At 33.0% G+C, this 27,540-nt stretch overlaps 1 protein-coding gene across 1 annotated transcript in view; it reads right to left on the bottom strand.

The window, feature by feature from the left end:
* Positions 1-27,540, bottom strand: part of Gpatch2 (G-patch domain containing 2) — a 175,033-nt gene that overhangs the window by 13,009 nt on the left and 134,484 nt on the right. The window contains exon 9 of the mRNA XM_026388006.2: positions 424-512. Coding sequence (XP_026243791.2) covers positions 424-512 — 89 coding nt within the window. The remainder of the gene's footprint in view (positions 1-423; positions 513-27,540) is intronic.

Genomic DNA, 27,540 nt, shown 5'->3' with positions numbered 1-27,540 from the left:
CAGCTCCCAGTCTACTCCAACATGGGGCCTTGTGTTTAATGTTACTGTGATATGTTTTGAATTTATTATTGGGGTTATTTGTTGTTTCATCTAATTATGCCTTATTTTCCCAGTAATTCTGAAAATTTCTGGAGGCCAAAGATATGGCCTTTAAGAATTTTGTATCTTTTGACACCTCACACAAAATCTTACCATTTGGGCAGAGGTGTAGAAAGTGTTTCATTGACTGGCTACCTGGAAAATCTATAAGAAACATGTGATGCATCCTGATAACAAAAGCAAATGATATATTTTAATAGTTTCTTGCAATTGGGCCTTTTTTCCCCCAGTGCAAGTGATTAAGAACTATCTATATTTTATTCTTGATGATTTATGAACTCTATATTTGTGCTCCACTCCAATCCCTTTTTTTTTTTTTTTTACCTGCAGTAGTAGGTCCGGGCAAAGGTGCAGCTTTTCTTCTCCTTTTGATGTCTCCTGTGCATAAGGATCCTAAATGCATGCTTGTTTGCCTACAAGTAATTATCAGAAAAAACTATTAACAAAGGAGGAAAAAAATGACACATAAATACACAGCTTGTATAATCTGAACCTAAATCAAAACATTCTCAACAAAGATGGAGCTGCATAGTAAAACCACCAATCTTGTTTATATCGAAACATAATTACGTTTGTTGACAAGCGTTCAGCAGCTAAATGCGCCATCATAAATTGTTACTGGAATGAATAATATAAAAGGAATGCTTTTTAATTTTCAAAACTGGCAATCTTTCTGGCTCAACATAAAATCAAACACTGTTGCTTCTGACAGGAAAATAGCTAAGATTAATTATCTAAAGAGATCACAATATTGTTGCTAGGTTATCAATTGGTTACTAATGCTTTACTGTCAGAACAACATTTATTACAGGAAAAGTATGATCAATTTCTTTTTGGATATTATGCAGCAGTGAATTCTCTTAAAACGTTTATTTAAATAGATAGAAGGGAATAGTGATGTTCTCCTTATAATTCATATGATTAGAATTGCTTAATTATTTATTAGCAAGGTGAGAAAACATAATTTGTATTAATGTTGGTCTGTTGCTACTAAATACTCTAACAGGATATTGGATTATATATGTAAAAGAATAATATGTAAGACCTGAGAAGTGGACCTTCTGCTGTTCTGGCAACCAGTTAAAATTACATTATTCTGTCTATGTCTCCTAAAATTCAAGAGTGTTAGAAAAATAAGAAATGGCCCAACTGGAAATCAAAATTGCTAATACAAAGATGGAAAGGATTTAAAAGCCTACAAACATTTCAAGATACCAAAAACTCTATGTTCATTTCCTGGATCATAGTCCTTGATGTGGGGTTGGAATAAGGTCTGGGGATCAAGAAGCTGGAATAAAGGAAGCATGTTTATTATACTATATGTTATTTTAATAAGACAGAGAGCAGGTAGTTAAGTATCACAAGATATTAAAAGTATCCAATGTGAAAACAATGAGCTTATTAGAAAAAAACTAAAATAAAAAATACAGTTAAAAATAAACATATATCTGTACTATATCTATACAGATAATTTATAGATGTTGCAAAATTATATGGGAATAAAATTATTTCAAATATAGGTTTCATCTATAATGCACAAAATACAGTTACAAAGAATGATTTAAATAATCCAAGGCATAGAAAGACAAACATACTTGAAAATCAACCAACAGAGCTTAACAGTAAATAGGTATTTATCTAATTTTCTCTTTCCTTTTTATTGAGTCCATAGTGTTTCTCTGCCATAGAATAAAGTTCTATATTCCAAAAAATTAGTTTATTCAGTTAATGACTTTTTTTTTCCTGCTTTGCTCTTCAAATGTTTATTAACATGCAAAACTACAACATTTTCACCAGATTTTGAAATTGTCTTGGATTATGATGCCAAAAAATAAATAAATAGCTATATCCATATTTATTTATTTAAAAGAATACAGAAATTTAAAGAATTATAATGAAATCACAGGACAGACATACTTTTGCATAAAATTAATCCATTCATGTATTTAGTACGCACTAATAATAATTATGAACTTAACATAAGACTTCTATCTTCTACCTCCTCTTTTCTAGGAAGATATAAGAATAAAAAAGATAAAAGAAAGGAAAGGTATTCAATTCCTACTATTGTAATAACTTTAAGTTTGAGAGGGGAAATAAAGTCATAAATACATATGAAATAATTATGGATACTGCTGTTGGGGGCAGGGACAACAAATATTATTAATTACCACTAGAGATTATTTTGTCTGTACTAACAATTCTAAAGTTTTGAATGGAGCATACATCGTTTTCTTCTGTGGGTGAAAATTTGTGCTTCAATGGAAAAATGATGCTTTTAGAGTATACTGTTCTGGACATTTAATTATAATTCTATGGGAGCTATGTTACAGCTCCCAAGTTGTACTTAACTGAAACAAATGAGAAATAATTCTTGTTGGAAGAAATGCAACTGAATTTTCCTGTAGAAGGACAAGCTTCCCTACTGTGGAAAAGCCAGTTTTCTACCTATTTGCTTCTTCATTTCAGTATGCTTTAATGCTATATATATTTGTACTTCTTTGCCTTCTCCTTTGAACTGGTTATAACATCTGCTTAGTTCCCTCATTAATTCATTAGTTAAATAAGATCTTTAACATACACCCATCTTATGAGAGTCATTATGTTACCTTTTTGTAAATAATTATTTTTTCATATATCATATCCCTCTTGAAAACTTCTCTGCGCAAAAGACTGGAGTAATAAGGTTTTCCTTTTGCAAAGCATATTCCAGAAGAGCTCAGATATCAGGAATGCCAAAGGGGAGATTAAGGTACCATTTTGAAAAAAAAGGAATAAAATGGGGAATTTGAATTGTGAACTATGTTTTTTTCTGTTATCTAGCTTGGAAAACCAATCCATGGACCACCTACTTCTGGTCCTCTGTGAAAACATAATCAATATTCTTAAAGTTTAAGGCAGTGCTGAAAGAATCCTAAGTGATAAAGAGTTTGCTCTGTTCAGAGAATTAGTAGTAGTTTAGAATGTCTGCAGAGTAGTTTTGGAGAACAATCTGTGTGACATGAACAGAGAAGGAAGGGGCTGTATCATGGTGCCATATGTGCCACAGGAGGCCTCATAAAAGCATTTGGTCTTTACAGCTGATCACACCTGGAGTCCTTAAAGGTTACAGAACAGATCCATGGGATGCTAGTGTGAACTTAGGATGGGCAGGGCTGGAATAACAAAAACAACAAAACTGGACTACCTGCTACTGCACATGGAGAGATCTGGGTTATTGATCAGTTATATTACCCCATTTAGGCTTGCATTTAGGGGACCCCTTTACTTCAGATGGGTGCAAGGCATTTGGTACAAATAAACAATATATAAGGTCTACTCTATGTTATTTAGCTGTAGTTCTTACTGAAACATAGCAGTTACGTTTTTAATTTAACGTCAGTGGATGTCTCAATGGCTGCCTTGTTTCTTCATAAATGAGTCATCTGTCTTTGCAAAGCAAAACACTCAGATTACTACTCAAGGTAATAGCTGAAATTCTTTGTTTCATTTTTTTTTGTGCTGAGGTGTTTTGAAGAATAAAAATACAATGCCTTATAATCAGGTCCAAAATTATTAAAATATAGTCATATGATTCTTTTGTAAGGCACTAAAATAAAATGATCATATATATATATATATATATATATATATATATATATATATATATATATATATATATATATTTACCTACAGTATTTGCTTAGGAAGGAGGTATAAGGAGACCAATCAAAACTAACAAGGCTTTAAGTGGAATGATAAATAAATGTTTTGTTCGGGATTTTTCAGTTGGTTATGACTTGTAACATGGCTTCCCATGTATTACTTCTAAAGTTCTTATTTTTCTATTAAATATTACAAAAGCAGAACTAAGAAGAAAATTCTTTTGTTTTGCTTTTTTTTTTTAAATAGACTGCACTCAGCTTATCCCCATCATTTGCTGTATACTTCCTTTTATATAGTGTGGTGGTAGGAAGCAGGGCACCTTACCTAGAGGGAAAAAGTAATATATATATAAAAAACCCTGAAATTAAAAAAAACAAAACAAAATGAAACAGAAACATAACCCTAGTGACAACCACCTTGCCTGAAAACTTGGCTTTTGACTTGGCTGACAGGACTGAAGTAGGCAGTGTCAAACACAATAATATTAAAGAGAAGACAATAGGAACTTGTCTCTTCATTGTGTGCATTTACAAATAAAAGCTTTTCAGAGAATTAGGCCTAGTTAAAGCTGCCCCCTGGTTAAAATGTGTTCCCAAGCAGCCTCGGACAAGCTGTAGAGGAGAGACAAACAGATGTGACTATGGGCCCTGGCATTTGGCAAGAACACTCACTGTCAGTTAGAACAAGATCAGCCCGGACAGGGCATCAGCTGCACAGAAATGAAGCAGGTCCGTGGTGTCACTGGAGGAACAATCTGGTGGCAGAGAGATGGATGGGGGCTGGAAAATCCAGCCCTGTGTGAACTTCCTTTTCTAGATCCAAATTCCCCTCCCTCCCTCTTCTCTCAGTGTCAATATGTCTCAATATATTAAACTGAACTAGCAGACAACCGTATTTAGCTCTTTTCCTTTTGTACCAAAATACACACTGAGAGTCAAGAATTTTCAATCAAACAAACTAGTATGATTACATTAAATTCTTGTTTATTTTTAATTTTTTAACAGTATTTTCTTTCAATGCCCTGATTTCCTGGGACTCTTTTGCATTTGACCAGTTCTTGGTTATCAACCTTTGCTCTCTGTTTTTCGTCATTTGATTTCACATTCTGCCTCAACTCATTTAATTTCTTTTTGGAACAACCTTGACCTTGGTGAGGGTTAGTTTTAGCTCAGCACATTGAAGTCAGGCCTGGATTCCAGTGACTAGATCCATGACTTACTTTAGATTTAGCATATCTTACCATAAACCTTCTAGTATCTTAGTTTTTTCAGAACTAGGTCATGATCTGGAACTCTCTAGGTGCTCATGTTCTGGTCCTGAAATCCAACCAGGTGATGGAAGCTCTTTCCAGCCCTGTCTATTGATCTTGTCCAAGCATCAGCTGCTTTCAGCTCCTATCTCTGTTCACTGCATATCCATTGGCATCTCTGCCTTATATTAAACTCCCATTTCCTGTTGTCTGAGGCTTTACCCCTGGAATCCCTTGTCTGCCTGTCAGTGTGCATTTCCTTTCAGATGAATCTGACCTCTTGGTGCCTCTGCCTCCTCAGGTAGAGGGTCCAAGTGCAGAACCATTTTTTTCCTTCTCCATAACTGGTGGCTGCTGCCTACTCCTATTGCAACCAGTGTGAAAGAGGCACTGGTGTGTGTCAGGAGACCTCTCTAGGAGCTGGGGAACCAGTTCACTCCTGCTGACACAAAGCCTATCAAGGACTCTCACCACTGCTTGAAGCAATGCCAGCATGAATTGGAATAAGCATGGCAAAAAAGACGCAGGGGGGGCCAGATGGGAGCGTTGGCAGTTCCAAGAACCTCATGAAATTAGGTGTAAAATGTGTGTATAAACTTTTCTAGTAAGAGGGTCCATGGTTCTTATCCAGTTCTGAACCATTAAGAGAGAGTGTTACCCAAATACTAGAGGTGGTAGCTTTAAAGCAACTACTCATAATCTAAAATAGAATATACCCATCTTGAGATTTCTGTGGAATATTTAAAATATGCCAAACATATATGCCATCCTTTAAACATATAATACCACAAACAATATAATTTAATAATGTAAGGTAAAAAAATAAATCTCATCCAAATATCTATATGTACTATAACCTAAAATAGTGACCTCCTTCACTCTTGGGCTCTAGAACCTAGTGTACTTCTCCTGTGGTACACTGAGCTAATATATCTGTGTGTGCTGGTTGATATGTCTTGTAGCCTATGGAACAAAACACTGATTATTTTTGTCTGAATTTCTTCCTCTGACCTCCCATTATTATTAGATTTTTTAAAAATAAGCATGTGACAAAGAGGTTACAAATTAAAACTATATATATTAGAAAAGTCAAGAACAATGGAATTAATAAAACTAAGTTGTTTTGATAGCTGAATAAATTTCTCTGTCAAAGGTAAAGTCAAGCTTTGCACACCACGGAATCTGTGATGCTCATCCAAGCTATGATTTTTAGGAGCATGATTTGCATTCAGGAAGAGCCTTTCTGATATTACCATTTTTGCTTTCCCATTAGATTTTCAAAAAAGCTCACTTACCACCATGTTTATATTTGAGAAGGACTTTGGCATGTTATTGAGCTTCTCTTTGCCTCATTTTCCTTACATTCAAAAATTGTGATTGAACTAGTAGTTACATTAAAGTTTTCATTTCATTTTTTTAAAGATTTTATTTAGAAAACATCTGTATAAAACATGACACTATGTTTATACACAATAAGCAATCATAACTGTTAGGTATTAATTTTACTATTATTATCATCTCTCCTTTATAGATAAGAAGGCCACAACATGGAAAAGTTAAATATAATTTACCCAGGTTCATACAGTCAAGGGGAATTGATGGTAAGCACTTTGTTGCACAATATAAGAATCCTTAGTGTAGTGTCACTGAACATACCACACAGACACATGACAGATTATTCTCATGACATATGACCCCTATCAACAGGTTACAATAAGGAAAGAATTAGGGTCAATTTAAAAATAACAAGTAGGTCTTTTTGTTGTTAATAATATAAAGGTTCAATTTTTCCTTAGTGTTTGGTTCTGTTTGTTTCAAATGTGTCACACCATTTAAGAACAAAATGCCCATTTTTATTTCTTTCAATTTTGGAAAGCCTGAGCTTTTACCCCCTGCAGTTCTTCCAGGGCACTCAATCTACATGTTCTTTTTCTTCTACAAACTTTCCTAACCTCACTACCCTTCCAACTGCTTTCTCTACATTTCCATATCAACCTGTGCATATCTCTGTCTACATTTACCATGTAGAATAGCCTCGAGTTGCTTTCAGATTAGAGAGAACTGTCAGTTAAACATATAGAAAACAACTTGAGGCCAAGCACCATTTCTCATTCTCAGAACTAACTTTACTTCTGTCATACATTAGAGCACAAGAAATGTTTACTGAACTAAAACAAATCAAAACTACTGTAAAATTGTTGCTTGAACATTTCACCTGGCTCTAACATGAATTTTTTTAAAAAAATGTTTCTTTCTTGAACTGGTATTTTAATTCACTCAAAAACATTCAACATTTAAAAAATCTTCAATAGCTATATGTATTCAATTAGATGCTAAACAAAGTACAAAGAAGAGTAAGGCAGATGTCACATTCAAAGACCTCAAAGCCTAATGTAGGAAGCACATATGAGCAAAAATTTACTAGATAATATAATAAGTTCATATGGCTTAAAAACTGACCACCACTTTGGGAAAACAGGAAAATTCATTTCACCAGAATTCAAATTTGTATGCTGTCTCTCTAAGTAGAATCTAAGAAACTTTGAGGCATCTTGGAGTATTCTTTTATTCTTCACACCATAGTACCTGGGAAATAGTAGGCACTTAATTTACTTCATTTCTAGCTACAACTACATTAGCTTGGAACTCCTTTATTATTAAAATTTAGCAGAGAGTTTCCACTTTACAATTTCCTTTCAAAAAAGGTAAAATAAAGCTAGTGTTGGTGTTGATGCTCAAAAGAACAACAACAACAAAAATATTTAAAATACAAAATTCTTGGGTTGGGGTTGTGCCTCAGTAGTAGAGCATTCGCCTAGCATGTGCAAGGCCATGGTTTCAAACCTCAGCACCACATAAAAATAAATAAATAAAATATAAAATAAAGTTATTGTGTCCAACTACAACTAAAAAATAATTAAAAAAATACAAAATTCTTTTGAATATCTCTAGTAAATACAAGGAAGACATGTGTCTACATTCAAAAAACTGGTTTTGAACCTGATAACATCTTTCATTTTACATAAAAGAACTACCAAATCAGGTGACAGATTCAGATATAATCCCACATTTTCTGACAATAATACTATGAAATGTATCCTAGGATGCTACAGGATGCTAAGGTTGCCATTTATAAAGAAAACTATGAAACACTCTCAATATTTCTAACTTTTCTGAGGGAAGTCCTTAATGCATTACCTATTTTAATATCTACTTCATGCAGTATAGTATATGATATTTGGATATGTTTGTTGAGTTGACCTTTGCTATATTCTATTTGATGTCTCAAGACTCCAGAATGAGCTAAAGTTCAGTTCTGAGGTAGCATTTGTAACTGCACATGTTAAATTTCTTTCTTTCATCAGTTCTATTTTACACACACACACACACACACACACACGTACATACACACTTGTTTAAAAAACTCATTTAATGCATATTGGCTTCTTAAGTCTTAGAATTTACTGTCTGAGTTAACAAGAGCATCTAGCTTATTGAGTTCTAATTATATGAGATATTATACAAAATTCCATATCTGAGGAATCTGTAGTCTAGAGAAACTGTTACTTGTCAAAGATCCTATGAACAGAGAAAAAAATTTTTATATTTGTACCAATGAATGCTTAACTCAAAAGAATTACTTTTTCTTCTATATTACACTACCTCATTCAACTTGGTGAACTCTCCTTAATAAACTTCTACAGAAAACTTAATACATACTATGCACTATGCCACCAGAGAGAAATGCATTTTCTATTGAGAAATATTAAAAAGACTTGGTGTTCATTTTCTAGGGGTTCAAGCCTTTGATCACGGCAGAAAATTATTCGAACCTAATGTTGAAAGACAATTCAAAACCAACATCTAAGGACATTCTAGGCCTCTGGGTGAGAGAACAGTTTCAGAGGCACAAAGGCACCTGTGCCCAAATGAGATGCCATAGTTGGATCTTTGTAAGCAATGCAGTATGACTAGAGCTGGCACACAGAAAGCAGTGGGAGGAGATGTCATCTCTCTGCACACACCAAGTTTCTGTGAGTTCAGTGAATCTGTCTACTCACAATTATTTTAAGTTCTCTAAAAAAAAAAAGAATCAAAGGGCTTATTTGATATAATTAGTCTGTTTATTAATCAAAGTGACAAACCCAACCATGGAAAGAGACCTATCAAGAAATCTCTGTGGACATAATTCTGGGCTTCATTGCACCTATAGTTAGAAGTTACTGTTCTCATGCAGAGAAGGAGCCATATGCAGATCCATTTCCAAGGTCACCCTTGAAGTTGAGAGGCTTCATTCATTCAATAATCTACAATGTATGTGCATGATTGACTTGACAAATATCAAGACTAATCTTAGCTATGATTTTCTGTAGTGTTCCAAGGCTCTGCTTGCAGAGAGGACTTACAACAATGTCACAATTACATATACTCTAATGTACACTTGATGATATGTCTACAAAAAGAACAAAGGAAAACATGGTTGCAACTTTTATCTCCATATTGAGAAGGCAGAAAAGACTGGTTGTTTAATAACAGGTCAGAACAGCTAAAACTTTAGAAATATGTAAGGAGTTATTTTTGCTTGGGAATATGTTAGACAGTGTTCCCATATAAATACAAATTTACTTGAATGTAGGTAAAATTATAATTCATTAGTAGAATTCCACTGGAAATCTAATATGACCCAGTTGAGATGTTACATCCTTTACGCAGCCTCATTGGATTCCCACTGCCCTAAATAGTCTTCTATTCCTTGGAAAAAAACAGTGTTTTCTACCTTCAACTATAGTTATATATATGCATGAACTAATACTGTAGCTAGACTCTGTGTTCCTTGAAGGCAGTAGGGTCCATTTCTGATTTAGTTCTCTAAGAATATTTCTCTCAGGACTCACATGCCTTGCCTATACCAGGCACTTTAAAAATAGTTATTGAATTAAATTTAACAAAGAATGCCAGTAACTTGTTTTTATGATAATCAATATTTTTACTAGAGTTCCAATTCTGTTAATATAGAAGTACTTATGTAAATAGAAAACCACAAAGCTTATTCAGTTCATTTCTTGGTCTTCAGAGTGTAAATATCTATAATACCATGCTTGTTCACTTAAGCCAATTTTTGAACTATGTGCACGTATATTCACTCTAAAAAATGTTTCCATTTCTATTCAAGTTTTAATTTCGTGAAGTGTAAGTATAACTTTTATGAAAAAAAAGAATGCTTTCAGTCCCTAGCAAATATTTACTAGACTATAAAGCCATATTATTAGAAATCAGGAGACTTATGATGGGTACATGAACATTACTGCTCAATTTTTAGAAAGAGGAGTATTTCAGGATTCTCTTAATTCAATTCAATTAAAAGAACTGCAAAGTTTGGTGTGTAACAGTAAAATCAAACTTCCCTTATAATTCTTTTAATTCAGATATATTACTTGTGGTACTGAAGACATATACTGATTTTAAATGCCCAAGGAGAAAAACACTACCCTACAAAGACTAGTTTCAAATATAAACCAAGTCTTTCCTTTTCTCATTTATATAATGCATTTCTTTGGAAAAAACATACAAACCCCTACATTTTTTTAAATTTCAGAAATAAAATGCCAAAAGATCAGTGATTAAATTAGTTATGATTCGGAATGATGTCACATTTTTGGGGGGGGATATAAATGAATCTAAGTAATGTTTAAAGTGACTTCTTATAGAAGAATCAACAGTTTTGTTTTTATTTTTTTTATTTTGTTTTTATTTTCAATTCATTATTTTATTAGCAGTATGTACCATCAGTTTTGTTTTTATTAAAAGCAAGATAGGAATTTTCAGGAAGCAGTCAACTTTTTTTTCCCCCCACAGTGGTGGGGGATTGAAAACAGGACCTCACACATTATAACACATGGTCTACCACTGACCTATATCCTAGTCCAAGTTAATTTCTATATAGTTTAGAAATAAGACCTGGGGAAGGGGCGCAACAACAACATTGCTTTATAAATGATCTACCACTTGATATGGTTAAGTTATTTAATCCTTCTCTCTGTTTCCTCATATGTAAAAATGGGAATAATGAGAATATTTACCTCATAATGGAAATGAAATGAGTTAAAATACATCTTTAACACTCAATTTCAACTACTTTGTCATTAATTATAAAAATGATGGGGAATTGTTTTTCTTCAACTAAAGGAGCAAGCTTTTAAATTCTATTTTTTTCCCCCACATTCCTCCCTTCCTACATATCCACTTATCTTGAGAGGTAATATAGCATAGTGGTTAAAGAACACAGACTCTGGAGTCAAAACAGATAAAGTTCAATTCCTGCTCCCTCACTTGTCACCTTGGATGAACCTGGGCAAGTAAATTCATCCTTGTATACTTGTCTTTTCTCATCTGTAAAATGGAAATAATAATATACCAATCTCATAAAGTTGAAATGAGGGTTAAAAAAATGTGTTTTCCATGGGCTATACTCAGCTAAGAGTTATGTATAATTTTCCATAAGAACTTGTATATGATAAACTAAATATGGTATACATGGATATTTTGTGTGTGTGTGTGTGTGTGTGTGTGTGTGTGTGTGTCCAATCATAAGGACAAAGGAGTAAAGAAGCTCTGTGGACTAGAACACCTTTTAAGTAATAAAAAGGTCTAAATGTATTCTACAAGCTAAATAAATGCATCATTTATGCTTGCTAATACAAAAGAACACAGCATACTGAATCTTGAGTTTTCAAGATGATTTTCTACAACACTTTACAGATCTCCACATTGGGGAATCCACATCCATGGTTTCAATCAATTGCAAGAGAAAATATTTTGGGAAAAAATGGCATCTATACCGAACATGTACATAATTTTTTCTTGTCACTTTCCCCTAGACAATATAGTATAACCACTATTAAATAGCATTTACACTGTGTTAAGTATAATGACTAATCTAGAGATAATTTATACTACACAGGAAGATGTGAGTAGGTTATATGCAAATACTACCGTTTTATATAAGGGACTTGAGTCTCCTTAGATTTTGGTATCTGGCAGAATCAACTACTATGGCTACTGAGGGACAATTCCATATCTTTTTTATGAGTCTTAATTCTACTATAGAGAGGGTATAGTTTATTTGAGGACCTAAAACAAGTTCACTGCAGTTGGAAAAAAAATGTTCAAGGTAAGGAATGAAGATGCCAGGAATTCAGGAAATATTGTTTGAATAAGGAATTAAGTAGAGAATAAACTCTAGAGAAATAAAAATAGAGAAGAACCAACTTGAGATTTGGATGTGATCATTAAAAATATATTTAGGTATAGAACTAAAATCACATGTAACTGAACTAAAACTAAATAAAACTGGAACTGAAGCAAAGGAGACTATAGTTTTGAATGGTTATATGCTTCAACTCAGGTGCATTCAATTACAACTACCTAAAAATGGAGGGAAATGAAAGTATTTAGGAAAAACAAAACAGATTTGCTAACTGCCTTATAGCTTTTTAACAGAGTAACGATTTACTTCAAATCAAGTACTTGGAAGAAGGAGAAGGGCAAAAGAGCTGACTTCAATATTGTTCATAACAGGGAACCAAAAGCACAAGGAAAAAAAGTCCGTGTGGGACTGGATTAAGACCACTGCTTACAAGTATTAACATAAAGGTAATGAATAGAAAAAAGGAAAAACCTAAGCTTTCCTTTCTCAAAGTTAACAGTATTCCAGAGCAAGAGTGTGAGCGATAAAGAAATGAAAAAGGGAAAGGGAGGAAGAGATATGTCTGATTATCTTAAAAACAGAAGGAAAAAAACAGTCAGTGAAAGTATAAGCCGTAAACAAAACCAAACCTGAGTGGGGAGTGGTAGGGGGGACCAGGTTCAAGCTAAACTTGTGGGAAAAAAACCTCTCGTGAAGAACTGAAGATTTCAAATCTCCTTTTAAAGATTTGATTGTGGAACCTGTAAAAATCCTTCTATTATTTAAAAATGGAATTGAATACAGTTATTAATAAGTTTCCTCTAATGAACTTGATATACACACTGATACAATATATATTAAATATGTTTATAATAAATGTGTCAATATATACTTAATAAATAACATAAAAATGATATAACTTGATTATTCATCGATATACTTACAAACTAATTTGAATTACTGAGAACACAGGAAACTGACTGCATATTCCTATGAAATCAATCTATTCTTTGTACAAAATGAATAGAGAAAGGAAACAAAATCTTATATTAATTTTAGTGATTATTGGTGGTCCTGGTGGTATTCAGATTCTATGATTGCTATATGCATACAGTGAGTTAAATAAAATGAGTGATTGTTCTAGTTCTGGTGAGATGTAATATTTTTAATGTAGTTGAAAAAAGGTAGATTAAAATGAGTCTAGACAATAAAATTTTGAATATGAACTGAAATTCTCAGTATGAACCAACACGTTTTTTCCTTTGGAAAAAAAAAAGAAATTTTAACTGGTTTCCCTGAAAAGGACTAGAATCACTGGTGTTCCTCACATCCAGAATGTGGTTTCTACATGTATTTCCTAATAAAGAAATCAGCACATATTGTAGCAATGGCTGACTCTTGATCTAGGCTAGGAAAGGTCCAAGGGGAGCCAAGTAAGCAAACCAGAAAGCAAAGACTAGTGGCAGAGAAACACTCAGAAACTTCATCTCTCACAAATTGGCCAATTTTAAGATTAATTAGGAAAATAACTAATGGACTGAAACACAACAAACATATTTAAATCAATGAATTCACCTTGGGAAAATGTTAGGAATCAATTCATTTTGAAAACTGAAACTATAGAGAAAGAATTAAGTATTTATCTTGCTTTTCCTATATAATCCATACCTTAAAGTATTCAAGTTGTTGGGAGAAGAATTTAACAGAAGTAATCCAATGAACAAACAAAAACAAATCGATAGAATTAGCATATCACCATTCTGCAATCCTTAATCAATAATTTGGGCAATGATTATCACAAATCACAGAAAGAGATGTGGGAGTGAGAGTAGTATACAATACCACCTCTGAAAGTCTTGCCAAACAAAGTGAAACCAAACTAAACATAGAACTTGAATTGCCAGGGCAGTCATGATAGCTTTTTCCAGGCTTAGTGAAAAGGACTTTTCATAATTTTAAGTGATCAAACTTGAAATCCAATTAAGCTATGAAGTCTAAGTCATCTAGTTTCTATTTAGTCCTATACTATAACCTGATGTAAAAAATTACAAAAATCTTTATCTGAGGTTTATTGTCCTTAGAAAGGATAATGCATAGTTTTTATTCCATCTTTCTAATTAGTAATTTAAGCATATGTTCAGCATTTAACTCTAAATGTTTGCCTTTTCCCCAAGCTCGAAGACAGCTGTCCAAGATTTGAATGCCAAAAAACATTTAAATATCAACATCTGTTGAATTATGTTAATTTAGTGTAATATAATTGGGCATGAGTTTGAATTGATCAGAAGTGTATGAAATAAAAAAGGTAAATTCCCATCAATATCTTGGTATACAAACAAAATCACCAAGGGATGATGAGAAATATTTACTTCTGAGAGAAAAGGTAAAAGAAAACTATTGATTATAAAGAAATTGATTCTTTTAAAAACACAGTTCTAACTCTACAGGATATTATCTTGCTATTTTAAAGTTATTTTTGAATTGATTTCATAATTGAAAGGAAATAAAGTTGGCAAAAATGAGTAATAATTAAATGTTTTAAAGTGGAATATTTTAATGCATTATTAAGTAAAACATTCTAATTGCACTTACAGATGCATTAAATTTTTAGATTGCAGGATAATTTCTGTTATGAGTTAGTAAATATTCAGGAGTTGATGTGATTTCAGTTCTACAGACATAAAATTGCATTTTAAAACTGAAATTATTTTCAATGTAGCAGATGAAGTTAGTAAGTTTATTCTGGGGGTAATTTGTAAGATACAAAGTACCAAGGAGCATCTGTTGTTTATTGTTTTGCTGATTTAAATATTAAATTTTATAGTGATTCTCTTATTAATAAATTAGGACTGCTTGTTTGTTTTGGGAAAAATTCTGGCACATACACACATTGGATTAACAGATCCCCAAATGGATCTGTAATGAAGTTACAACGCAGGCTGCAGTAGTGATACAAGCTGTTCTGATATGGCCCTGCAGGTGTCCCTTAATCATTTCCTAGGGGAACCATCTCTGGGAGTTAAAGGTTAGCTCTGTGTCCATGCCCATTTAATCACAGGACCAATTTGGAGAGTGCCAACTGTGAAACAGACACCTGTCCTTAAGGAAATGGACTTCAGACCACAAATTTATCTCGGCTAAGGGTCACTGGAACAGCTTTCACATGCTAAATATTTTCTATCATTAGCGACCACAGCCAAATTCAACTGCAGTACTGGCGGTGAAAGGCTGTGTATATTTCTAGTCATTTGAAAATACCTAGTTCACCTGCAAGAAAAAAGAGGGGATATAAGTAAAAAGGGTTTCACTAAGAAATAGATGATTTTTAAAGATCTAATTCACCATATATAGGATGTATTACAAATTTCCAAATGGTAAATTCTTTTTGTTTAAAAAAATATGGATTCCTCATTCCTCAACTAAAAAGAAAACTCTTAAAATTATATTGGCTGCTAACTAATTTTATATAGTATAATCACAACTTAAACTAATCCTTTATAATCATTAATTTAAAACCTTGGCAAGGAAGGTTAGAATTTCAGAATGCCATGAGGACAGGAGGCATGGGAACTGGCAATTTGAAGACAGTGTGGTTTTATAAAATACAATAATTTGCTCATACTATATAAAAGGGATTAATTAAAACCTTTAAAAACCATTTTAGGTTGTATATGTGGCATGTTTCCAATTATTCTACCTTAAGTATCTCTATACCTAGAAGTTATTCAAATGTTCTTTTTAATTAGAATACATATATAATTAAATGTGTTCCAATTAAACAAATATGGAATGCATACATTCTAATTAAAGGGAATATGTGAATATTTTCTATTAGCTCATTCATGCATACACAGGAATGAATCAAAATAACTTAAAAAGATGCTTTTCCATCTGAAGGGCTAAGTAAACTTTAAAACAATGAAATCTAATGCCAACTTTAAGTTTGGAAAAAAAATATTAGAAAACGTAAAGTTAGTATTTAAAAGCAGTTTCAATTCACTATTTTGGACACACAAAATATAAAATGTAATGTGATATAAATTACTTTAAAATGTGATTTTGACAGCATAGTTTTAGTATGAAATAGGAGTGTTTTAAAATTCTAAATTTACTAGAATAGGAAAGGTGGTCTTAAATAATTAAATAAAGCATCATTTACTTTTGTTGATATATTCAATTTTGTTGACACATTTCTGTGAGAAGCACTATTAAACAAATATAGTCCATGTCATTATGCAGTACTCTAATGAACAGTTATCCTCTTCCAATTTATTAACAGCTGCTCAAAAATGTAGTAATTAATAGTTTCATTTATTTTTGGCAAACCTGCAAAATGACAAATAGTTTTCTATCTGTTGCAAATTAGGTCTTCTTTCCAAGCAACAAATGACAGTATGGGGAAGGCAGCAAACAGAATCATTGAACATCTTTGGATCTTTACAAGATCAAATAGAGAGCAGCTGTAATTCTGTTACATCTGCAATACAATACAGTAATCTGTATCATCAAATAGAAGTGAATGTGCTATGTTAATACAAAAGGAGTTTTTTTTAATGAAAGAATGTGTGTGTGTACCCATGTGTGCATGAGACTGCATGCATGTGAATGTGACAGGATTTGCTTTATTTCTCAGGTTAAATCTTTTGTCATTTTTTTTTCATTTTAGAAGACTTTTTAAACTACTATTGAGGAAAATGACAGTTAAAAAATGCTTATTTCTTCTTTCTCACTATCAACAGATAACATGAGAAATGAACACAGTATCCAAGCATAATCAAATCATTTGACACTAATCAAAATCAAAATAATCAAAATACTTACTTTTTCATGTTTTTAGGAATTAAGTAAAAAATGAATTAACCAATGCATTTCTAAAAGATACTATAAACATTAAGTAGAACTTAGTATTATTAGTAATAAAAATGTTTTCACTTGGGGCTGAAGCACTTGCCTAGCATGAGTGAGGCACTGGGTTTGATCCCCAGCACCACAAAAAACTAAATAAACAAAATAAAAGATGTTATGTTCATCTACAACTAAAAATATTTTTAAAAATGTGTTTACTTGTTTTCCAATTATATGTCAGACTACAAGATGATTTTGCCTGGATGCTTCATAAAGAAATTCATATAAGTAAAGAAGCTGGGCAAATCCCTATCCCGAAAGAAGCCAAATAGAGAAAAAAAAGACTTGACATGATCTAAATAATTAAATAAGGCTGCCAAAAACTACCCAGTTTGTTGCATGGATGTTTTCAGCAATAAAGACTATCCATAAGAATAAAAACGTGTTAAAAGGGTAACATAATTTCAAGAATGACACATGACTTAGTATCAACCATCACTTGAATGGGTTGAACTGATTTTTAATTTGGGAAAGTTATATTGAAGTTTCTGGTGCTAACCAAAGGTGTACTGACATGAGAAATAACATGAAATTATTTAATTGTGGCTCTAAATGAGGGGATGGATAAGGGGTATTTATAATTTGGAGAAGGCACACACACAAAAATCAAATGCCAAGACACAAAAAGAAAAGACTGGAGTAATCCAGGTCTCCCCACTTTCTCACTTGTAGTTCTCAAAAAACAATTACCTTTTGTGCTGGGAACACAACAACCTGAGATAGGGAAGGACTGGCTGGAATCATCTGGACTGTTCTAATCCCCTCAATAAACAGAATGTCCTTTAAAGCTTTAGTCTAGTGTGTCATGTCACTCCTGAGGTATATAACCTGGGGTGGGCTACTTTTCAGAATCCCTTAGCTGTGATGCAAGTGTGGCATGTGCAGTAAAGATGCCATCCATTCCAGGCAGCTTTTCTGAGCCCTGGGGGAACAACTTGAAATGGATCCTAGGCTTCTTTTGTCTCTTGCTGTCTATCTGTAAGTAATAAATCTGCTCTATCTAACTTGTTGCTGTGAGCATGTTCTGTCTCACTGGACACAGACAAATTGGTAACCAGTACAAAGTGAATCTGCTTCACAAATCAAGCCTGGAATTTCAGTGAAAGGCATAGTTTGAAAAAATAAATCTAGATGTCACTAGTATCTCTCTCTAAAAAACAAGTGCCTTGTCCCAAGGCTTAGTTGTGTGTGTGTCTTTTTACTTCGGCTGATTGACTGCATATGATAATCACTCAAACGTCATGGCAGTTTATTAATAAGTTTGGAAGTGACAGGTATTAGGTAAGTAGTTTTTCAAATAACACTAAATATGCTTTTACATATTTATGTATTGAAAGAATATTGTTTTTCTTTTTATTTCTATTTTCAAAGGTTTTAAGGTATGTAAAAATGACTATATGGAAAAAAATGACTATATGGCAGGAATAAATGGTGACACTCATTAAATATTAGAAGAGAGATAAAGTATAATAAAACTAAGGTAAAACTTCATAGTAGGAAAATGGAGAACACTGAACAAATGGAATAATGACTGGAAAATAAAATCACATAGAAAAGCCAAGTGCAGTGGTGCATGCCTATAGTCCCAGCTACTCAGGAGGCTGAGTCAGGAAGATCGTTTAGGGATTTAGGGCCAGCTTGGGCAACATAGTGAGACTCCATCTCAAAACACAATCAAATGAAAAGCATAAATATCTCCCTCAAAAAATAGTCCATAGAGGTTTTATCATTCTAATCATACAGAAGTGTTAGATGCGAATAATTAACAAGGTATAAGTAAGAAAGAACATAAGAGAGAAAATACATAACTCTAAACATTATAATAAAAAAATCCTGGGAAAACACATCAAATGAATAATAAGGATAATGTTAGGGGAAAATTTTTCATATCACTCACTATCCGATACCTTACTTCATGATCAGGGGTTCCCATCAGGAAATAAAAATGAAGCAATGAACTAAGAGAAAATTATAATATTGATATCACTTGAATCAATTAGATTAAATTGTATTCATACTGAGTCAGTGTACTTTCCAAAAGTTAGATTATAGAATTCATTATAACATGTGTGAAGAATGAGAATGTTAATTTTGTTTACAATAAGCATAAGAGATAATACAGTGCATAATTACTCTCTTTAATAACTACTGGAATGTGTTAGAATGGGATATTATGACCAGTACTACTGGTGGGAATGGAAGCTGGGCAGGGCACATGTGAAGCATAAAAGACAAGTCAGGAAAACCAAAGGAACCTGCCTTTTTAAGAAGAGGCAGAATACTTTGAAGAACATGAGTCCATTATTGAAAAAGTAAGACAATCTGACAGAATTGACTGAAATTATGACAATGAATTGTGTTTAAAAGACATCTAAAGGTCACCTCTTCCATACTGTTAAACACAGAACAATCTGAGTTGGAAGAGACATAATTCCCTCATTTAACTTAAGGAGCTTAGAGGAATGTTAAAGTGGATGTGGCAAAAAAAAAAAAAAAAAAAAAAAAAGGGCGGGGGGATAAACTGGATACCCAGAAAACTACCACCAAAATGTATTATGGTTAGTTGCATTGGTAAATATGTCACTAAAACCCTTCTACAGAGATCTTGGAAATTCCCTTGAGGAGCTGAGAGTGAGATGTACCACACTCCAAAGGACAAAGCCATAACTGCATCCTTTATTCAGAGTTTCTGTGAGGAATGCCCACTTTAAGAGCATGCTACAGTCATATGATTCAGAATCTCAGCTTTGAGTCACTAACAGCAGACCACCTGTGCACTTCTCTTTTCTTACTTGCTTGGCATATTTTGGAAGTAAATGATCCTACAATTTATTGATTTAATGCATTCCAGTTCTCTTGTCTAACCTTAACGTTTTTCCATAAGCTGAAGGAAGTGTAGTCACTCATCCACAAGGGTTAAGAAAAGTCAAGATAATATGAAAAATACTAAGAAAGGAATATGGAACAATGCATATAAATAAGGTAAAGAATTTTCATCTTATATTTAATAAAATGTATAACAAAAATAAAATGAGTCTTTCCTCATGTTTATTTTACCATTTCAAATTACCCTCTGCCTAACACAACTGATGGCTTTAGAGAAAAAAGATATACTGTATCCATTAATCAAGACAAAGATGATATATGAGTGGCATGTTAAAAAAAATAAAGGATCAGAAATAAAAGTATAAGAATTTTAAAATGGATTTCCCAGAAGTCCATCTATCTGTCCATATACATATATATAATATTTTATATATATGAAGTTTTAAAGATTAGGTTATTTATGGTTGTCTCAACACCTAAATAACAACAAAGAGAAAGTGGCAACTACTGAAAAATCAAACAATATTGTAGTACTAAATTCAAAATCTCAAGGCAAAATGATTTCCAAAACAGTATTCAATTCCCATCTAAATCAGTCAATGTGAAACATTGATTAACATTAATAAGAACATTTTTAGACATGCATGATCCTGTAAATTTAATCACCCTTGTTTTCTTTCTCAGAAAGCAGAAAAAAGATAATGCTGTAGATCCAGGGAAGAGGAATCCCACATAGAAGAGAAATGAAGGAAACCCCTAGGATGATAGTGAAGAAAAATAGCAGAACATTAAATGTGCAGCACGTTCAGAGGACAAATAGCCCAGAATAGACTTGAACACTAAGGGCTCCAAATGGGCTGGCACCAAGAGAAAGAACTGGAAGGAAGATGTAGGGGTTAGGGGCAGGTGAAAATGAAAAACAATGATTTCCAAAACACCTGAAAGTTATATATCTATGAATATTTACATGCATAAACATATTAATGAAAATATTTTTATTCAGTCTGGCAGAAAAAGGTAAAAAATTCAGGGATAAGCATGTGAAGAAAACACACAGAAAAGCGTAATATTAAATTAAAAACTTCAAGAAATGTTAATGTAAATATGCCCAACTAGATGAAAGAGGTCAACAGCAGAAATAGCCAAAAGAATCGAAAGTGGTTGGAGAATGAATCGAGAATGGGGTTTGGGCTGTATATATTTTATTGTGTCTTATAGAATAATTTAATATTGTAAACTATGTTCAAAAATAATATGAAAGAATACAAATTAACAAGTGCTTACAAACATGAAAATAGCAACAATAATGTCATAGTCATAACAACAGCTAATATTTGTGCTCTTACAGGTATTATACTCATTTAGTATCTTTTAAAATACTTTCCAGTATGAATTCATTTTCTCCTTATAACAGTGTTATAAGGTAGGCCCTACTATTTCTCTTCTACAGATAAGAAACACAGAGAAAGGGGGTTAAGTATTTTGCTTAGCAATATGCATCTAGTAAGTGGTGAAACTGGAATTAGAGGCCATGCATTCCAGTTCCAGAGGCCACTCCTTGACCGGTGTGCTCTACTCTAACTTAGACTCAATTTTTGCTTCACTCTATACATATTTCATACAAAAATGTTTATTGTGTATAGTGTCATGCACTGTTTTTGATATTGTGGATACATGAGTGGATAAAATAAACACTGAACTATCACAAAGTTTAAAGAGTGGGTAGTAGAAACAGAAGAAAAATAAAGCAGGGACAGAGGACAGAAGTTGATGGTATTGCTAGAGAGTGGGGACGTCTTACTTTGAGCTGATATTTGAAAAAAATTGTGAAAAAGCCATATGAATTGTTACGGGTAAAATATGCTAAGCAGAAGGAACAGCTGGGGTGGTTGTGCTGGAGGTGGAGTAAAGAGGCCAATGGGAATTAGAATAAGACATACTTCATGTCTGTATAAATTAGTCAAAATATACTCTACTGTTATGTATAACTAAAAGGAACAGATTAACCCCCCCCCAAAAAAAAAAAGAAAAGAAAAAAGAGGCCAATGTAGCAAGAACACGTGAGTAAGAGTTAAAGTGGAAGGAGAGGAGGTCAGAGAAACAAAGAACAGGCCCAGGTCACATAGGGCTCTCCAGGCCAAGATAAGACTTTAAACTTTTACTTAAAATGAAATGGAAAAACATTAAAAAACTGTTTTTTTTGTTTTTTTTTTTTTTAGCACCTTTGACAGCTTCACCACCAACCTAGTAGCTGATATAAAATGTACATATTTAAAGTATACAGTTTGGTAAGTTTTCACACACACACACACACACACACACACACACACACAATCATCACCATAATCAAGAAAATGAAGACACTTATCATGTACCAAGTTTCTTTCTTCATGCCCCTTTGCAATCCTTTCCTCTTGTACCTCCTGGCACCTGTCCCATGCCCAGACAACCGATCAGTTTTCTGTCACTAGATATTAGTTTATATTTCCTAGAATTTTATATAAAGGTGTTATATGTATTGATTCTTCATTACTTTTTAGTCATGAGTTACATGACTTATATGTATACAGCACACATTGTTTATCTGTGTAACTTATAGACATTTAGGAGATACATGCTTTCGTTTTCTTTTTCAGTTACTATCATGAATAAGGCTATCATGTGATAAAGTCACCTTAGAATAGATGCATACTAAATATTTAAGGAAACTTCCAAACTGTTTTCCAGAGTGATTGTACATTTTTATATTCCCCCAAACAGTTCCATTCTTCTACATCCTGTATAATTCTTTTTCATGTTAACCATTCTAATACTTAAGAATGGTATTTCGTTGTGGTTTTGTTTTTCATTTTCCTAATGGGTAATGATGTCTAATATCTTTTCATGTGCATATGTGCCATCCATATATCTTCTTTGTGAGGTTCTATTCAAACTTTTGCTTATCACTGGATTGGGTTGAATTCTTTTTTTTTTCCTGTTACAACAATTTTATTACATTTTTGGTTTGTAAAACTGTTTCTATTTAATGAATGCTATAGCATTTGGGTTGAATTCTTACTGAAATTTCAGTGTTCTTTATATATTCTTGATACAAGTCTTATTGGACATATGGTTTGAAAATATTTTCTTCCCAGTCTGTGGCTTATCTTTTTATTCATTCTCTTAACATTATTTTTAGAAGAACAGGAGTTTTTAATTTTGATAAATTCCAATATTTGAATTGTTCTTTCCTGGACTGTATTTTGAGGTTCTAAGAAATATTTTTCTAACCCAAGGTATGATTATTTATTTATTTGTTTATGGTGCTAGGCTCTGGCATGTGCTAGGCAAGGTCTCTATCACTGACCTACATACCCCAGCCTTTGATGGTTATTTTTATTTGTCATATTGACCCTGTGGCTAACTGGGAGTTGTAGCTCACTGTTGCTGCCCAGCATCATGAAAAACTATACCATAATCAATTGCCTGGGTAAAGATCAAAATTTCAAATTCAAAGTATAGTTTATGAGTTATGTTTATTGATTTCCGTTTGTTGAACCAACCTACTTTGCATCCCTGGAATGACCCTCACTTAATCATGGTGCACTACCTTTTGAAATATGCTTTTTTGTATGAGATTTTTCAGTATTAATTGAGAATTTTTGTGTCAATGTTCATCAGGGATATTGGTCTGAAGTTTTCTTTCCTTAATGTGTCTTTGTCTGGTTTTGGTATCAGGATGATACTAGCTTCACAGAATGAGTTTGGAAGGGTTCCTTCCTTTTCTATTTCATGGAATAATTTGAGGAGTATTAATATAAGCTCTTCTTTGAAGGTCTTGTAGAACTCAGCTGAGAATACAGCTGGTCCTGGCTTCTGGATGGCATCTTCAATTTCACTGGTTGAAATTGATCTGTTTAAATTTTCTATGTCCCCTTGATTCAATTTGGGTAGGTCACATGTCTCTAGAAATTTGTTGATATCTTCAAGATTTTCTATTTTATTGGAGTATAGACTTTTAAGGTAGCTTCTTATTTTCATATGTATTTTAGTGGTGCCCATGGTGATTTTTGCTTGTTCAGCATGAATTTTAGTAATTTGGGGTTTTCACTCTTTTTCTTTGTTAGAGCATAGTTAAGGTTATCAATTTTGTTTATTTTTTTGAAAAACCAATGTTTTGTTTCGTCAACTTTTTAATTGTTTTCGTTTGTTTGTTATAATTTCATTTCTAATTTTCATTATTTCCTGTCTTCTACTGCTTTTGGTGCTGGCTTGTTCTTCTTTGTCTAGGGCTTTCAGATGTATAGTTAGATTATTTATTTAGTGATTTCTTGTTCTTCTAGTGAGTGAGCTCAAGGCAATGAACTTTCCTTTTAGAACTGCCTTCATGGTGTCCCAGAGATTTTGATATATTGTTTCACTATCCTCATACCTCTAAGTACTTTGTTTTTATTTCATCCCTGATTTCTTTCATTATCCATTGGTCATTATTTAGTATTGTATTATTTAGAATATATTATTTAGTCTCCAGATTTTATAGCTTCTATTTTTTATTTTATTATTAAATTTTACTTTCATTCCATTATGAGCTGATAGAATGCAAAGTATTATCTCTATTTTTTGTATTTGCTAAGAATCGCTTTGTGGATTAAGATGTGGTCTATTTTAGAGAATCTTCTATGTGCTGTTGAAAAGAAAGAATATTTATTTATTGATGGATAAAATATACATATGTCTAAGATCTAAATTATTAATTGTATTTTTTAGTTCTATGGCTTCTTTATTTAGTTTTTGATTTGAAGATCTATTGATTGGTGAGAGATGTGTTGATGTCACCCAGTATTGTGTTGTGATCTATTTGATTCTTGAGATTGTGAAGGGTTTGTTTTAATGTACGTAGATGTTCCATTGTTTGGGGCATAAATTAAATATTTAAGATTGTTATGTCTTGTTGACTTTGTCCCTTCTGATTAATTTTGACTTGAAGTGCACTTTATCAGATATAAAGATATAAACCCTTGCTTGTTTGTGAGATCCATGTGAATGGTAAGGAAGTTTTTTTTTCCCATCCTTTTACCTTCAGTCTGCAGATGTCTTTGCCTATAAGATAAGTCTCTTGGAGAGAGCATATTGTTGAATCTTGTTTTTTAATATAGTCTGCCAGTCTATGTCATTTGATTGATTAGTTTGGGCCCTTGACATTCAATGTTATTATTGTGAAATTATTCTCATTCTCTGTCATTTTGAATTATTTCTGATTTTTAATGTGAAATAGCTTCTTTTTAAATTGACTATACTTCTAGTGTAGTTTCTCCTGCTGCTGGAATTCATTTTTATTTTTCATTTCTTCTTCATGAAATATCTTGTTGAGAATGTTTTGTGGTGTAGGCTTTTTGGCTGTAAATTCTTTTAACTTTTGTTTACCATGGAAGATTTTCATTTCATCATCAAATCTAAAACTTATTTTTGCAGGGTATGGTATTCTTGGCTGGCATCCATTTTCTTTGTGAGTTTTGGATATGGTCTGGGTTGAAAAAAATCAGCTGAAATCCGAATTGGTTTCCCTCTAAATGTTACTTGAAGGTTTTTTTTTTCCCCTCTGGCAGCCTTTAGAATTTTATCCTCATTCTGTATGTTAGGCATCTTCATAACAATGTGCCTTAGTGTGGGTCTGTTGTTTTGGGGTCCTGAAGCTTCCTGTATATGATATTCTATTTCATTTTTAAGATATCAGACATATTTAGACATTATTTCATTGAAAAGATTAAGCATTTCTTTGGTTTGTTTTTCTGAGCCTTCATCTATTCCAATAAATCTTAAGTTTGGTCTTTTCATGTGATTCTATATTTCTTGGAAGTTCTGTTCCATAATGCTTTCACACCATCATAAAGTTGAAAAATCATAAGTGAAACAATGCTTAAATTGAAGATATGGTCTGAAGTGTGCAAACTGGAGGACTAGAAAGGTTGAGGGAGTAACTCTGTCCCAGTGTGAAGGCATGATCTGCAGGGGACTAAGAGTATAAATCCTTGTCTGAGTTCAAAGGCCCAATGCCAGGAGTACTGATGTCTGAGAGAAGAAGAAATGGATGTCCTACCTCAAGAAAACAGAACAAACTTTCTTCCTCTGACCTTTTGTTCTATTTGGGCCTTCAATGGATTGGATGAAGCTCCCTCCTGTTGGAGTGGTAGAACTTTATTCAGTCTCCTAATTCAAATGTTAACATCTTACAGACAAATAGAGAAATATATGTTTTAGCAGCTACCTGGGCATTCCTCAGTCCAGTCAAGTTAACACATAAAATTAAATATCAGATTGTGTGAGTTAGGATGAAAAATATTTGATTTTTCCAAATGGTTATTCAGTTATCTCAGTACTATTTGTTAAAAAGACCATGATACTGTTCTCCACTGAATTGTACCTTAGCAAAGACCAGTTGTCTGTGTAAGTATGTATGGGTATGTTTCTTGACCTCTGTTCTGTTATAATCATCCTTTCTAAAGAAATCTTCATATAACCATCAATCTTTATAATAACTCTTTTAATTAAGTACTGTTACCATTTCAACTTTGTTTTGCTTTTCCAAAAATGTTTTAGCTATTCTAAGTCCTTTGTATTTTCATATGAAATTTAGAATTAACTTCCATTTCTATAAAATATCCCTCTGGGATTTTGCATAGACATTTGTGGGGGGACTGATCTTAAGAGTATTGAGTCTCTTGACCCAGGAACAAGGTTTCTCTCTCTACTTACATAGGTCTTAAGACCTAAACAAATATCTGTTTCTTAATCATGTGTTATTTTTCTTGCTTCATATTGTTAATATCTCCCTATATCTCTTTTAATTAATGTATTATGCTAATTATGATTTTTTGACTTACTTGTTTTACCATTTCTGCTTCCATTGGAATATGTAATCCAATAGATTTTCCTTTGAGAAGGATGTTCTCCTTAATTGTCTTATTAACTTGTCCCATGTGTTCACTTTGTCTGGTAATATTAGTTCCTCTGTTGGGTTTGGTATGGGGAAAGACCAATCATCTGTGTCAGCCCCAAGCAGTTCAGCAAATGGCCTGTGAACCTTAGAGAAGCCTTTGACTTTCAAACCAGTTATCAGAGCCTACTCCATGAAATAACTCTTGATCTGAAAAATATACTCTCCCTCTCCACACTCCCAAAGAGAAATAGAAATGCAAGTCTCCTGCCCTAAGATTTGGAGGGGCCAGAGTGTTTCACTCAGCTTTCCATGGTATCAAGACACAGCCCTGTGGCTACTCTGAAAGGTAATTTTTGAAAACATTTGGACCAGATGCCAGAGCCTTTCTGGATTAGGTAGGTATCAACTGTCCTAAAGAAAGCATACAACTCCAGAAGTTCCCCTCATATTTTAATCTCCCTCAGGTAGGCTGGATTATCTCCTGCTACCTTACATATACAAGTTCAAAATAACCTCCATAATATCAAGGACTTCTTACTCTTTTATTTTTCTATTTCTAAATTTTTCCTGGGTTGATCTTGGGGGAGGATGGCAGTAATCTTGCAGTTCAGTATATTGATTGGAACAGTAATTGTGTCCAAATTTCCTTTCTTTTTTCTTCCTTTCCTCCCGTCCCCTTTTCCTTTCTTTCTGTGGTACTGGGAACTTGAAAAC

The sequence above is a fragment of the Urocitellus parryii genome, chromosome 9 (genome assembly GCF_045843805.1).
Source record: "Urocitellus parryii isolate mUroPar1 chromosome 9, mUroPar1.hap1, whole genome shotgun sequence".
Classification (NCBI taxonomy): Eukaryota; Metazoa; Chordata; class Mammalia; order Rodentia; family Sciuridae; genus Urocitellus; species Urocitellus parryii.
This window is presented reverse-complemented; position numbering and strand designations above follow the sequence as displayed.